The sequence below is a fragment of the Mus caroli genome, chromosome 12 (genome assembly GCF_900094665.2).
Source record: "Mus caroli chromosome 12, CAROLI_EIJ_v1.1, whole genome shotgun sequence".
Classification (NCBI taxonomy): domain Eukaryota; kingdom Metazoa; phylum Chordata; class Mammalia; order Rodentia; family Muridae; genus Mus; species Mus caroli.
Genome location: NC_034581.1, coordinates 113,985,222 through 114,000,207, shown reverse-complemented (window position 1 = coordinate 114,000,207; position 14,986 = coordinate 113,985,222). Strand labels below are relative to the sequence as shown.

The 14,986-nt window shown below is 36.8% G+C and overlaps 1 protein-coding gene across 1 annotated transcript in view; it reads left to right on the top strand.

The window, feature by feature from the left end:
• Itgb8 (integrin subunit beta 8) overlaps positions 1–9,177 on the top strand; it is an 83,905-nt gene extending 74,728 nt beyond the window's left edge. Inside the window, exons 12-14 of the mRNA XM_021179505.2 lie at positions 564–670; positions 3,882–4,045; positions 4,134–9,177. Of these exons, the coding sequence (XP_021035164.1) occupies positions 564–670; positions 3,882–4,045; positions 4,134–4,256 (394 nt within the window). The 3' untranslated portion in view covers positions 4,257–9,177. The remainder of the gene's footprint in view (positions 1–563; positions 671–3,881; positions 4,046–4,133) is intronic.
• The last annotated feature ends 5,809 nt before the right edge of the window (positions 9,178–14,986 follow it).

The following is a 14,986-nucleotide window of genomic DNA, read 5'->3' as shown; positions in this document are numbered from 1 at the left end:
CTAACAATCTGAGACTTGCTCATAGAGCACTTGTATAAATGTCAGTGTGCCTCCAGCTTGCTTGCTTAAATTTTTAAAACATACTTTCTCAGATCACTAATGCAAGTAAGAATTTTAGAAATATACATAGTTATTTACATCATTTAGAAATATAGCATTTTAATATAATGGTGGGGTTTAGTTATTTATTTGCTAGTGGGGATTGAATCCAGGCTTGTGGATTCAATTGAGTTGAACTGCGCAAGTACTCTACAAAGTAACATATCCTACTTATTATATTATTATTATTATTATTATCATTATTTACTATAATTTTATTTTACTTTACAGGCATTGTTTTACTCATGCTGACCTTGAATTTACTCTGTAACCCAGGCATTCCTAGGCCATATCATCCTCCTGCCTCAGACTTCATGTATCTGGGATTATTGGCTTTGGCCACCAGGCTTTGCTGATGGGTTCAAAATTTGTCCATTGGTTGTTTATTTTTCACAGGGTTAGGGTTAGGAATATTCAGTCTATTGCCCTTTTAAAGTAGTAATCCTTTCATGTTCCTTGAACAGGAATTGTCTGCAGTGCCTTCACCCTCACAATCTGTCTCAGGCTGTCCTTGATCAGTGTAAAGCCTCCTGTGCTGTCATGGAACAGCATCGCATGGACCAAACATCAGGTAAGTCTGAGGAGACTCCTGGGGCAAGGATCTACCATGTACCTTATTCCTGAAAGAAGGAACAGTGGCTTCATATTGATTCCATTGTAAATTATAGGATTCCTTTTTAAAACAACTCTATCACTGTGTCACAGATATAAACAAAGAAACAGAAACAAACAGATATAAACAAAGAAACAGAAACAAAAACACGCCCTGTTCTAATATGTATATACAGTATTAAACTGAATCAGTAATCCATTTTTTAATCTCCCAAAGATGAAATACTTAAGTGGCCATACCTCCCTGCTCATTCACACAGGCTCTATGTGCTGCCTGCCTCCACCAAGGAAATGAATTATCTAGAAGGACTTACATGAGCCAAAAATATAAGTTCCCTGTGTAGAATTTCACTAAGAGCTCAGGAGCTATGTTTTCCCTATATAACCTAAATTTGCCTCTTCTCCTCATCCTTCACATATCTACAAAAACTTTATTCTCCTGTTTCAGGTAAAACACTAAAATTTTAAGTGATCATCTGCTGTTGTAGTATACCTAAGGTCTAAGCTGTAAAACCACCTGTGAAATACAAGCTATACTTGCAGTCAGATCTTTGGAAACATTCCTTTTGATTCTACAATTTCAACAAATAGAAAATCCAGCCCCGGAGAAATAGCAGAGTAGAAATGTCCTACACATCTTATGAGTCTGGGGTGTAGCTCTGTTGGTAGAGCACTTGCCTGGCATAGGTAAAACCTGTGTGCAATTCCCAGCACCACATGAAACTAGGCATCAGGTGACATATGAGAACTTGGGAATTGGTACCCAGAGATCAGAAGTTCAAGGTCAACCTCAGATACATGGGGAGTTCAAGGCCATCCTGAGCTATGTAAAATCCTGCCTATTAAAAGGGAAAGAAAAGAAAAAGAAAAACCGAAAAGTGAAAAAAAAACAACAACAACTTTAAGGTGAATAATTCTGAATTTGACACAGTGGAAAGAATGTGTTACTTTTAAGCTAAAAACCTTGGTCTAAAATATAGTAAATTAAGAAATGTAAGCTCTTCTGCAAAATTTCTGTGAGCCCATACCTCAGGTACAAAATAGAGGATAAAAAGTGTATTGAATAATAGGTGTGTTTAGTACCTCAAGTCAAAGAGGATGTATAATGGGAAAGATGTGAGAGCTATACTCAAAAACTACTTTTAAACAAAAATTTACTGGAGCACTCCCAAAAGAACTCAAAACAACTTTGCACAGGTCTAAGCTGTAAAACCACCTGTGAAATAAAGCTATACTTGCAGTCAGATCTTTGGAAACGTTCCTTTTGATTCTACTATTTCAACAAATAGAAAACCCAGCCCCGGAGAAATAGCAGAATAGAAATGTCCTGCACATCTTAGTTTCCCATATTTCATTCCCTTAGCCCACAGTGAATTTGGCTCAGAAAAGAGTCCCATGTGCTGCCAGCTCAGGCTGCAGCAATCTCTCCAGAAAGCCAAGTGCCTTTCTAATAAAGAGGGCCCCAACATACCATTAATTAAGTTAAGTAAACACTACTCTGACTTAAGTGTTGTTGCAAACAGTGTTCCCTTAAAACTCCTTAGAAAAAGACCTAGCCTGACCTCAGCTAAGAAAAGCAGGACCAGAGGCAAATGTTGGATCATCATAACAACATTGGGGAAAAATGAATACAGACTTGAACCTTCAACGGGTCCTCTGGCTAACACATTCATTATATTTCTGAAATGTATCAGAAACTACAAGACTTCCCTCCCCTTGACAACTATTATGCAAGGAAAGGAAAAGAGCATTTGTTAGGCACCTTAATTATTTGTCCACTCAACTACTCTTAGAGGGTCTTCTTTCGGTCTCTCTGGCTAAGCTCCCATCAGGCAAAAAGCCAGGATAGGGATCAAGCCACATGCCCCTCTAAGGATTGGCTTAGCTGATGGAGTAGACTAAGTCAGCCAAGGGATATCACAATCTGTCAGAACATAAGCTATGAGGGTCACTAACCTGAAGGCAAGCAGCTGCAAAAGATCAAATAGCACCACCTTTGGACACACACTTCGTATTCTGTGCTCATGATATCTTTAACAAGGAAGCATTGTACCACACTGGCATCTGTTGTTCCCATTTCAATGAATAGGAATGGGTGTGGTTTTGATCTCCACAAAGTCTTTTGTCACCAATCACAAACAATGGTCTCTATTAAGTCCACCTAATTGTAGAAGATCCCTTGCCTCATTTAAGAGGCATGCTGGTTTAGCATTGAGCTTTGGAGCCAGAATCAGCTATGCCTGGATGCTACTATGCTCATGACCTTGGCACATCCTCTCTCTAGATGCTCTTTCCTAGGCAACTGCAGCATTCAGACCAGGTCCCTGAAGCGTGCAAAATGGGTGGAGAAACACATGCTTCAGTCCAGGAAGTGTTTTATGAATCTGGGGCAGCTTGTGAGCTCTGTGGAATACCCACTATTGTGCAACCATATTCCTCAGAGACTAGCATAGACCTCAGGCAAGCACAGAGCTTATACAAAGGCCTAGCATGTTCCCTCTCCTAACACAGCTTTTCTTTCTTCAGCAAGTGATTATTGTTCGAGGAAGAACACATAATGAATTTGTGGAGGCAAACAGACTAGATTAGTGAAGTTAATTAGTAAAAAGTGAGACGAGAGATTTGGGTATTGTCCAAGATGCAACACTCCTACTTCTCAGAGTCATGGTGTCTAATAATAATGAAATCTTACACCAGGGTTTAGAGAAAATATTTATTTCCCTATTAGAGTAGTACTGAGTTTGCTTCTGCAGATGTTTACTCTATTTTCCATTACTGCTGAGCAATAAAGGAGGAGAAAGCATAAAAGGAAAAACACATGCTAAATGCTTGGGGCTGCTCAATATCCTTTTTAAATCATGTTTTCCATATAGTGCTGAATTGTACACACCACTATAGCTCTCTCAGTCACTGTTTTAAAAAAAAATTACATATGGGTAAGAGATTTTGACATAGCAAGCTACAAACAAATGAAATATTTTAATTGTGTATATTCTCCAAAGAAGGGTTCACTGTTTTGAGTAATCAGTAATATCAACCTCCTTTGTGAAAATAGAGAGTTGTAAATAAACCTGTTTTTATTATAAGAATGTAAACTATATTTATTTGACAGAAAACTTTGATTTACTTTAAAATTTTTTTAACCCATTAACTTGTTTCCTTTCTTGCAGAATGTTTATCTGGCCCAAGCTATCTGCGAATATTTTTCATCATATTCATAGTCACATTCTTGATCGGGTTGCTTAAAGTTCTTATCATTAGACAGGCGATACTACAATGGAATAGTAATAAAATAAAGTCCTCATCAGATTACAGAATGTCTGCTTCCAAAAAGGTTGGTGAACTCGGAGGACAGTTATATGTGACTGTCCACTTCTAACACTCAGCTCTGTTACTAATCCTAATATTTCTTCTCCATCAAGGATAAACTGATTCTGCAAAGTGTTTGCACGAGAGCTGTAACCTACCGACGAGAAAAGCCTGAGGAAATAAAAATGGATATCAGCAAACTAAATGCTCAGGAGGCCTTCAGGTGCAACTTCTAAATAAGATTAACAAACAAACAAAAACTGTTGGAAGCTGGATGCTTTTACACAATTTATTCTAGCAAGTATAATATAAAGTCACAGGAGAAGACAAATTATATTGAAGAGTGTGCCATGAAGACTGGCAAGTGTCTTCACAACCATATGACTCACTCAGCTGCTGAAGTTTTCAGTGAACTATGTGTCTTACTACTGTTGGAGACTAGTGTTGTAGCACTTTATTGTAATATATAACTTATTTAGATCAGCGTAGAATGTAGATCATCTGGAAAGCACTGATTACACTTTACAGGTACCTGTCAGCCCTGAGCTTCGCAGACAAACACAAGGCTATGGAGCAGGTTGCAGGGTGTCACCACCACAGAGTGGTGATCCTTGTGTACACCCTGCTGATGAAAAGCATCCAGGAGTAGTTGAAAGCAGTCAACCACACCCAACAATTGGCATTGTCGAGCTGTGTACAACCAGCTGAGTAAGGGTTAGGCTTTCATTTCAGTTGGGGTGGACAGATGAACTTTAATCTAAGCGGTATTGCTTTTGAAGCTGTGCGGTTTTGTGCATGCACGGGTCTGTTTTCTTCTTTGAAGCTGCGTGGCTTTGTGCATGTACAAGTCTGCTTTCTTCTCTTTTCCAAAATGGATTTTGACTCCATCTTCTCCTTTTTGCATTTAAATTCTGTTTTTCTTCCTTTGGAATAAGTTTATAATGTCACAAATGACTGGATTAAATAAGTGCTAAGTTACTACTGCCATAAAAACCTATATGACAATGTCACTTTACTAGAATACTGGTTTTAACGCTGAATGTTAATAAGGGTCACTGTAAGGTGTCATCTAAGTCCATAGCTTCTTTGTCTGAAGATAGTTTATATTTTCTTACCTGTCAAACTGGATGGATTGTTTCACTCTGTCATTGATCTGACCTATAGCCTGAAATCCACAAGGTGTCTACAAAACTGCTTCAAGCAGAGTACCCTCTTTTCTGAGTATGTTCTCTTGATTTTTACTCCAAGATGATGTCAACAGTTTTTCAAATGGAAAGTTATATTATTCTTGCCCTCCTGTGTCCCGTAAGGGCATTCCTTGAATCCCAACCCTACTCATGAGAATTCACAAAGGTATAAAATTGGACAAGAGAGAGCAATATCTTGGAAACAAGCTAATCCCCCTTTTTGTTAGCCAGGAAATGGAGGCTCAGAAAATTAAAACTATTTTACAAAAACACAGACATGGAGAAAATGACAGTATCAGAGAAGAGCTGCCTTCCAATTACAGGACAGCATTGGACAATAATACTCTACCTCTTGAATCTGTAAAATATCCATGGCAAAATTTAAAATACGATTTATTCAAGTCTTGAATATTTTTCTTGAGAATATTTCAAAGCAAAGTAGAAAAAGATACTGTGCATAAGCAGCTTCTAGTTTTTCCCATTAGCCACCTTCTAATAGGGCTTTGGTGCAGCCCTTCCCTCTACAGTGGCTACAAGAACAAGCCTCTTGGAGCTGGTCATGCTTTGATCCAGAGGCTCATGACTTGAATTCTAAATTCTAACTGTCCTTTGTGTAGCAAGTGTCTCACCTGTGAAAACAGAGGAATCTAAAGAGTGTCTCTCCTCAGTTTGCTGCTCTCCAGCACTTGAAAGTTATTAGATATTAGCATGTTGATGAACACTAGCCTCCATTAGGTATTATACTCTGGGGGCTGGAACGCCTGTAAATTATTCTCTAGTCAGCAATCATGATGTGTCCCTTAGCAGAGCTATGGCAATGCTCTTGACTTAAGTGTTTACTCAAGTTGAGATGGGCATTGTCAAAATACTGTGACTGCACCTAAAGAAACTGTGCTCACTAAAGCTGATGTTAAAATCCTACTTTGCTGCTCAGAATAGGATCCTTTATAAATATACATATTAATGAATGTTTGGCAGTCCCTCCTCCCAAAGGAAGATATCCATTAATTAAATGCTAACAACTCAAAAGTGAGCAGTGTTTATGAACAATGATTTCCACATGAAATGAGCAAAAGAGCATAATCAAAGAGAAGCCTTGAAAAAAAATGATTTGTACATTTTTAGGCCCTCACTAGTTTGCACTAATTTTAAGACTGACCAAGGCTGTTGCCATGGGAAAGATGAATTTCCTTGCCAAGAATTCAGTGCTGGATGATAATATGTACTTACATGTGGAATGTCTTGTAGCCTTTCTTTCTCTTCTTTTTGTTAACTTAAAAAGCTAATTTTTAAAAGATTGTAGGGCTTATATTTTACTTGAATAATTGTTCTGTTTAATAGTTTGTGAGAAAAGAATTAATATTTACTAGGTAGAATTAATTAACAGTAAGGGGAAACAGGGTATTCTTAGATTAAATAATTTATGTATTTTTAGACTATTTTCAAATGCTATGACCACATGAGTCGTTTGAGTTGTTGATAGTAAATGCAATTAATTGAATTTTAAATTGTTAGCAAAATGAATAACGAGTGATATTTTTTTGGCCTGTCAGCATTTTGTTCCCTGGTGTGTAATTATTCAAAAATGTCCCATATTTCCACTACATAAGCAACTATATACAAGTTATTTCTTCTGAGACATTTTTTACACTGCAGTAAACATGTATTTATAAACATTTGATACAATTATTTTTAGGTATTTTCTACTATTTATTAAGCCATATCCATTCATAAAGAGACATGTTCAATTTAACTTAGTTTTTAAAAATAACAAAAACAAATTAGGTATCTCTGGGGGCAAAGTTTTCAAAATTGACAAATTAAAATTGTGTATATATCAAATGCAAAACCACCAAAGAATAAAATTCAAATATCTTTTAATATTTACTAAACCTCCATTAAGGATATTCTTTTATATATCAACAGACATCTGTGATACACTGAAATCATTTATTCTTGCTAGATTATGATTGTTTTTCTCAGTAGAATTATATTTCTTCTGGCACTTGGTAGACAAGCTTATACTCAATGACTCTTCCTTCCTTCCTGTCTCCTGTTTGTCCCATTCACATTTCTCTAGAAATTGCCCATAAGCTTCAAGCCAATAAGTCTAATTTTGAAAAATAACAGCTTAACAATCTAACTAAGTTCTTCATTTCCAAAAAAATCTCTTATTAATGTTGACATTCATTTGGACAAATACAGCTCCTCTGAAAACAAGGAATTTTAAATGTTCACAACATTGTGATTTTTGTTTGTAAAGGTAGCAGCTCACTAGGAAGTTCAATGGTAACATTCTGTATTCTCCTTGTTTACTCTTGATACTTAGCTTACAGCTATCCTTATGTCCTTAGGACTGTAAAAATTTCATTTTATGTAATGCAAACGTTTTCAAAGGGATAGCACTAATATTCCTTCAAATCCTTTCCTTTTCATCTTCCATAATCCCTGCCTGGCAAATTAGTTGTGGATAATTGATTAGACATACCTACTATGTGTCTTGCTGATTCTAAAAGACATTTTGTTTCAATTTAGCATCCCCCAAATTGGGACATCTCTTGAAATTGTCATCTGCAGTGTAGTGTTTAAAATTGTGTTGAGATAAACACTACAGCAATTAAATATTCATGGATACAGTTCTTTCCATATAAATGTTAATGAATTCGTTTTTGATGACATGTGAAGCCAGTTTTTAATACAGCTGAACCGCATACTACTGGATGCAAACCTAACTGGCTATTAGCTCAGATCCTTTGAATCTGAGTTACAAAAGCTCTTTCAGGCTCCCATTTATACTGTCTACTAACAACAGTGATTTAGGCAAACTGAAGCTAATAAAAGTGTGGAGTTTCTTGAGCTTTCATTTAGGGATTTTTAGCATTCCCATTCCTATTGAAGGGATTGTTTGAAATGATCATCTCACTTTTAAATAAGTTAACTGGAAAAAAGATTACATGAAAACATCATAGTTAGATTTCACAGCACTTTGTAAGATTGATACCAGTTACCAGAGATGGAAATGATGCAACCAGCTGGTCTTGAAAAGATTTCCTCTGAGATCTCGCAACTTTCTCATTTCTCCTTATCCTTTACTTTCTTCTGATGTTTTCGTTGGCTCAAGTAACTTTTCCTCTACAGCCCATGTGATGACTGTTATAAAAAAAAAACTGCAGTTAAAATATAGTACTTTCTGTGAAACAATTGTTCAACTCTTTAGGCAGCTTTTGGTCGAATATGTGAGAGTAATAACACTACTCTGTCTACCTGAATACCTTCCTGTATAAAATGTATCTTTGTAAGCTAACTCTTTCAACCAGGTGTCTATTCTTCACAACCAATGTCAGTACAGCTGTGTAACTCATCAGTATAAGAGAAAGAAAAAAAAAACACTGCAATTATCAAGGATAGAAATGTGATTCCTGTAGAGAATTTTACTGACTTTATACATATAAATGTGAGTCTGAAAACCTGTCTGCACAATGACAAGTATGGTACACAGATTTTTATTGAAATGTTGAGCAAAACTATTTTCATTCTAAATTATAAGTACCAATTTGCACAATATAATATTGAAATTCATTTTGTATATATTTAACATATGTTTAATGCTATTTTACATCTACTACCTTCTTTATGAAGGTTTGTAAATCTTTGCAAAAGCAATTAGACATGTTTTAAAATCAATAACAGTCTTTGTTTGACTTAACAAATAATGCCTTTGTAAGAAACATTTAATATAGAATGTATTTTTAAATCAAGATATTTGAATATAAAATAGCTCAAAGAAAAACAAATTCTTCATGAACACATTTTATGTTGTTTCTGGCTTTGATTATATAAAAGGTGAAATTGACTTAAAGACAGAAGCTTGGTAAATATGACAATTTCACGTACTATACTATGAATCTCCTTGCATAACTGGTTGACTACTAACTTCTCTTTTATGTATTTATTAAAAGCTGACACTGTAGATTGTTGTGAGATGTTTATTTTTCTAACAGAGCTTATAACAGTTGTGACACAGCATTTAATTGATATACCAGTCTGTTTAAATGTAGGTGTTAATCTATATAAAAGTCTATGTTTTAAAATAAAACTTTAAAGATCTAATAAAAACATAAAGAATATATATAATTGTTCTTTATTTTCCATGTGCTTCATGATCCTCCAAGCCTTGGGAAACAGTACTGACAAGGGAGAGAATGTGGCAATAATCACAAGCTGTCACTAAAAGAGAACACTGAATAATTTTAAAAGCCACTGTTTTTAGGTTATGAGGATAACCTAGGAAGAGTTGTGACATCCTAAACTGCCCTTGCCTCTTTAGGGGGTACCTAATAATGGAAATGGAAAGAATACTCTAATTACAAAATATTAAAAAATTAGTCAGTTTTAAACCTAGCATCCTCTACCTTTAAGACATTTCTACTATCAGATACAGAACACATTTGACACAAATACCACACTACTAATACCCAATTACTGATTTTAGAATGGCATTATTAAGCAACTGAAATTTGTTAAAAAGTGTTCTAGCTTTCTTTCCTTTTAACACAAGGGAAAGAATAAAACAGAACAATGAAGCATGTATTAAATACTAAATAAAACAGAGACTTTATTCTTAAGAAGCTCCTAACAATTTGGAAAGAGTGTGTAAAGTTCAGGAAGAAACTAAGTAGAAGCCTGTCTCACAAGCCTTCATTTTTGAGAATCTTTGAGAGTCGGAGTTCTTCCCACCCTGTTTTAGTCATATAATCTTCAATATATTAAAGTTCAATATAGGGTACACTGAAATTTCCTTTACAGCCAAAACTAGATACAGCAGAAATGAAAGAGGAAATGATGTGTGCAAATATAGTTTCACTTTCTCTTTCCTCTTTTCATTGTCAAGGAAAACTAGAGAAAACCGCGTTGGCATAGAAACCATGTCCTGAGACTGGTAAATAGCTTCCTCTTTACCTAACGGTGCTCACCTCTCTGATCCCTGGCAGGTCAACTGTGCAGTTATACCATTTGGCATAACAGCAGATAACGTGTATTCTACTAATTGATTCATATATATAATTGTCTCCCTGAGAACCTTCACTGACATAAATATTATTTTCTCTAATTGTTCAAAGAAGAAAAATGGATCTTCCAAGAAGATTCAGGAATTTATAAAAATGTATCAAGCTAATAAATGTTCAAGCCAGAAAAGTTTACCATACTCAGGTCAACGTTTCATTCCACAAGGTACTGTCCCCATGTATTTTGAGGGTAATAAACAAGTTTAGCTATCAGAGGCTCCTTTGTCCCTGTACTCCTGTACAAGACATGCAGTAAATAAAGCAGAAGAGCTGATGTGTATGAACAAATGTTACATAGAAATAAAGGGCAACTGAAATGCTACGTATACTAAGATGCCAGAAGTAAGAGAGAACAGAAGACCCACATAGAATCATCTGGCCTCACAGAAAAAGTGAGTGGACATAGAGAAGGGGAGAATCAAGGGAGACCTAGAAAGTGGTAAAGCATGACCATCAGGCAGAGAGAGTGACACTAGGATAATGAAAATCAGTGACCTACCATTCCCAGGTTATGAAGAACTTGGTGTGAAGGATTGGCCAAATAATGCTGGCTAGTTAAGTAGTCATGCTGAAGATCTTATACCAAAAAGCACATGTACACATATTCATGAAGACCAGGGGGCAACATCAGATATCTCAGGTATCATTCCTCTGGTGCCATCAATCTTTCTTTTGAGAAAGGGTTTTCCACTAGCCTGGAGCTCACTGAATAGGCAAGCCCTCAGGCCTCAAGGATCTGCCTGTCTCCCTTTCCTGGCACTGTGATAAGTGCATGCAACCACACCAGCTTTTTCTTAAGGTGGTCTCTGGGAGTTGAACTCGGATCCTCTTGTTCGTAGGACAAGTACCTTGCTGACTGAGCTGGTCACTCCCAGATTAAAACTCTGCTTAATAGGTAAACTGTGCTCTGATCATGTTCATGGAGAAAAGAATAAACAAGGTACGATATCAAATATCAAGCCTCAGTATTCAGCAAAAGAAAATCAGTTGTCTTTTAGTGGGAAAGACTTGTCCATTTTTAACAAAAATAAAAGAAGCCAGAGTAGAAACATTTATGTTGGGAAGGTCTGGGTGAATTAAAATATGATATGGGGGTGGTCATGTAAAACTGTGACAAACTGGATCCATATAAAGAGCACGTTTTTTCCAAGAGAAAGAAAATATCCAAATAAAAGTACAAAGAGGACTATTGGTTACTAAAGAGAATGTCAAGAAAGCTTGGGAACCGAGTTGGTTTAGGCGATAAAGGAGTTTCTCCAAGAGAACTCTAATGTCAGCTCCAATAGTCGCTCCTGGCATCTGTCCAAACTGGATCAAACTCCCAGACTGGTCTCACAAACCACATTATTCTTGCCAATCCTTGACTTGTAGACTAAATTGTCACATTATCAAAATATTTGGCCAGACCAAACTAAAGCAGGAAATTTTTAAACCAAGTCAATGATCACACTTTCAACAATTCATAAAAAATAAATCTAATTAAAAGAGCAGCAATATGTGTTTCAAATATTGTGGTCATATTTACAAGCCATCATTCACTTTATGAGAAAAACAAATTTACCTGTGTATTGAACTGTGTCCCTTGCAGCACCTTGACGTTACTGCACCAGGGCCAGTCCTGTTCAGACCTCTTCTGGTCTTATTCAGACAAGCTCTCAAACCAGACTGGGAAGAGAAAAACCTTTATTGGGCAATTCATACTATGTACTACATAGTTATGGACCTAAAATCACTGTAATCACCACTAAAATAATAATAACCTACATAAGAAAATTTTTCCATACTAAATGCATTGTAATCTGTGAGCCCCTGATGTTCACAGAGGAACCCCTGGGACAACAGTAGCATCAAGGGAAAGTCACCTGTTGACAATGAAACTTCTGGTATCTATCTGTCTTGGCTAGTATTCTATTACTGTAAAGAGACACCCTGACCATGGTAATCTTTTGTTTTTGTTTCATTGTGTTATGAGACAGGGTTTCTTTGTGTAGCCCTGGCGGCCCTAGAACTCACTCTGTAGACTGGACTGGCCTCAAACTCAGAGATCCACCTGTCTCTGTCTCCCTGTACTGGGATTAAAGGCACATGCCACCATCACCTAGCAACCATGGCAACTCCTATAAAGGAAAACACTGGGGATAGATTACAGCTTCAGAGGTTTAGTCCATTATCCTCACGGCAGAAAGCACAGTGGCAAACAGGCAGATAGGGTGCTGGAGAGATGTCTAAGTGTTCTATATCTGGATTGCCAGACAGCAAGAAAAGGAGAGAGAGAAAGAGAGAGAGAGATGAGGAGAGAGAGACACAGATATTGGCCCACACCTATTAACATATTTCCTCCAACAAAGTCATACCTACTCCAACAAGGCCAGACTTCTTAATTCCTGTCAAGGAAAGCCAATACCTAATGTCCAACCAAATATATGAGCCTATAGGGGCCATTTTTTCTTAGACCACCACGCTAACCCACATTTTCTAAGTTAGAAAATCTAGAAATGGGGTCCAGCAATGTGCATTCAAGAGCTCTCTACACAGTTTCAGTGACCATCAACATGTGAGAAATACCCTCAAATGGCTGGGAATAGGCACCAGCAGACCCTAAGGTTTGGGCAGGTTTTTCCTGATTTTAGTGAGAACAGAGTTATGTTACAAACATCTGCTCATGTGTACTAGATGAACAGGAATGAGGGAATGCTCTAACTGGAAATATAAATGGAAAAAATAAATATGCCCAACTTAATTTTCTTTGTTACTCCAGCTCTGGGATAAAAATCTAGGCAACTACCCTGCTAGGTTTTTCTCTGCTAGGTGATTTGTGTATCCACTTCTCTAGTATCATTAAATGAAAATAGGTCCCAGCATAATTGAGAATATGCATGATTTTAGAAAAAAAACCAACAAACTACCTTCTCTTACAAGTGTTTACCAATTAGCTAGAGTGGAGAGAACCTTCCTGTCAAGATAAGAATCTAGGTGGACCTACTAGAAAAGGAGCTACAAAATAGCTTGATCCCAGAGAATATTTCAGGGGAATGAACAGCAGCCTGGGAGTGTTGTTTTATAGACTATAAATCAAAAGCTGCTGATTACTGTACATTAGATATTGTCTTAGTTATGGCTTCTATTGTGAAGAGACACCACGACCATGGCAGCACTTATAAAGCATGAGTCCTTGAAGCCTCAACCCTGCACATCCCATCCTGTGACATTCTTCCTCCAATAAGGCCATATCTACTCCAACAAGGACATTGGTTCTTTTTTTTAATATACTTTATTACATATTTTCCTCAATTACATTTCCAATGCTATCCCAAAAGTCCCCCATACCCTCCCCCCTCTCCCCCATTTCCCTACCCACCCATTCCCATTTTTTTTTTTTTTTTTTTTTTTTTTTTTTTTTGGCCCTGGTGTTCCCCTGTACTGGGGCATATAAAGTTTGTGTATCCAATGGGCCTCTCTTTTCAGTGATGGCCGACTAGGCCATCTTTTGACACATATGCAGCTAGAGTCAAGAGCTCCGGGGTACTGGTTAGTTCATAATGTTGTACCACCTATAGGGTTGCAGGTCCCTTTAGCTCCTTGGGTACTTTCTCCAGCTCCTCCATTGGGAGCCCTGTGATCNNTCCACTAGCTGACTGTGAGCATCCACTTCTGTGTTTGCTACTCACTGATAAGTGGATATTATCCCAAGGACATTGGTTCTAATCCTTTAAAAAATGCTATTCTCTGTGAGTCTATAGGGTTATTTCCATTCAAACTATTATAAATACTCTCTGTCCTTTTTAATGGTTCAACCAACCAGTATATTGGATTAACACATGTGGTAAACTAGAGTTTTCTCATGCTATTTCATTAACATATTATTCATTAGTTTGTTGTGATTACACTATAAGTTTCCAATGAACAAGAATTGCTCTAAGTTTCTCTTTTAAGAAAAAGATATCCCTTAATTATTCTTGATAATTATTAGTATTTAATGCCTTGGGAAAGGTTAGGAATAGCAGAAGGTTGTCATAAAAATTCACTCTATGTCTCTGAATGAATCAGGAGTAGGCATTGTCATCTACCTGTCAACGTGACCTGGGGCTTTGCTCATAGTTAGCAGGGACCAGAAGATTTTCACCTGTGTCACACGCAAATTGTCAGAACAATCGGCATTAATATTTTAGCTCCCTCCCTTAGGGCAGAGAGAGAAAGAGAGAGAGAAACAGAAACAGAAACACAGAGATGAGAGAGACGGGGGTGGGGGGAGAGAACAATAAACAAAAGAGGAAACAGATTTATTATTTATTTTTAGAAATATACTTCTGTGCTCTCTGTGGGTGAAGTAAGAAATATCCCCACCAACCACAAACTTGAAATGGATCAATGGATTTCTGGATCAATGAAAATGGATCAACGGATTCCTGATATTTAAGATATAGAGGAGTCTTATGCCTGATTCATGCCAGAAGTCTTGGCCATAGATTACTTCTAATAACATACAAGGCTATTATACCTGCATCCTGTTTCCTCACAGGAAAACAAAATGGGACAAAATTGATCATGTTCTTCCTAAGTCTGATTACATGTCTATGCTCATTGTACAGCCTGCTATATAATTTGAAGCGACAATCAGAATATTCTCAGGAATAGTTTGGACATAACTCACAACCCTCTATTACCTGACCAAAAATATCTGAAAAAAATTATTGACAAAAATTTAATAATTTT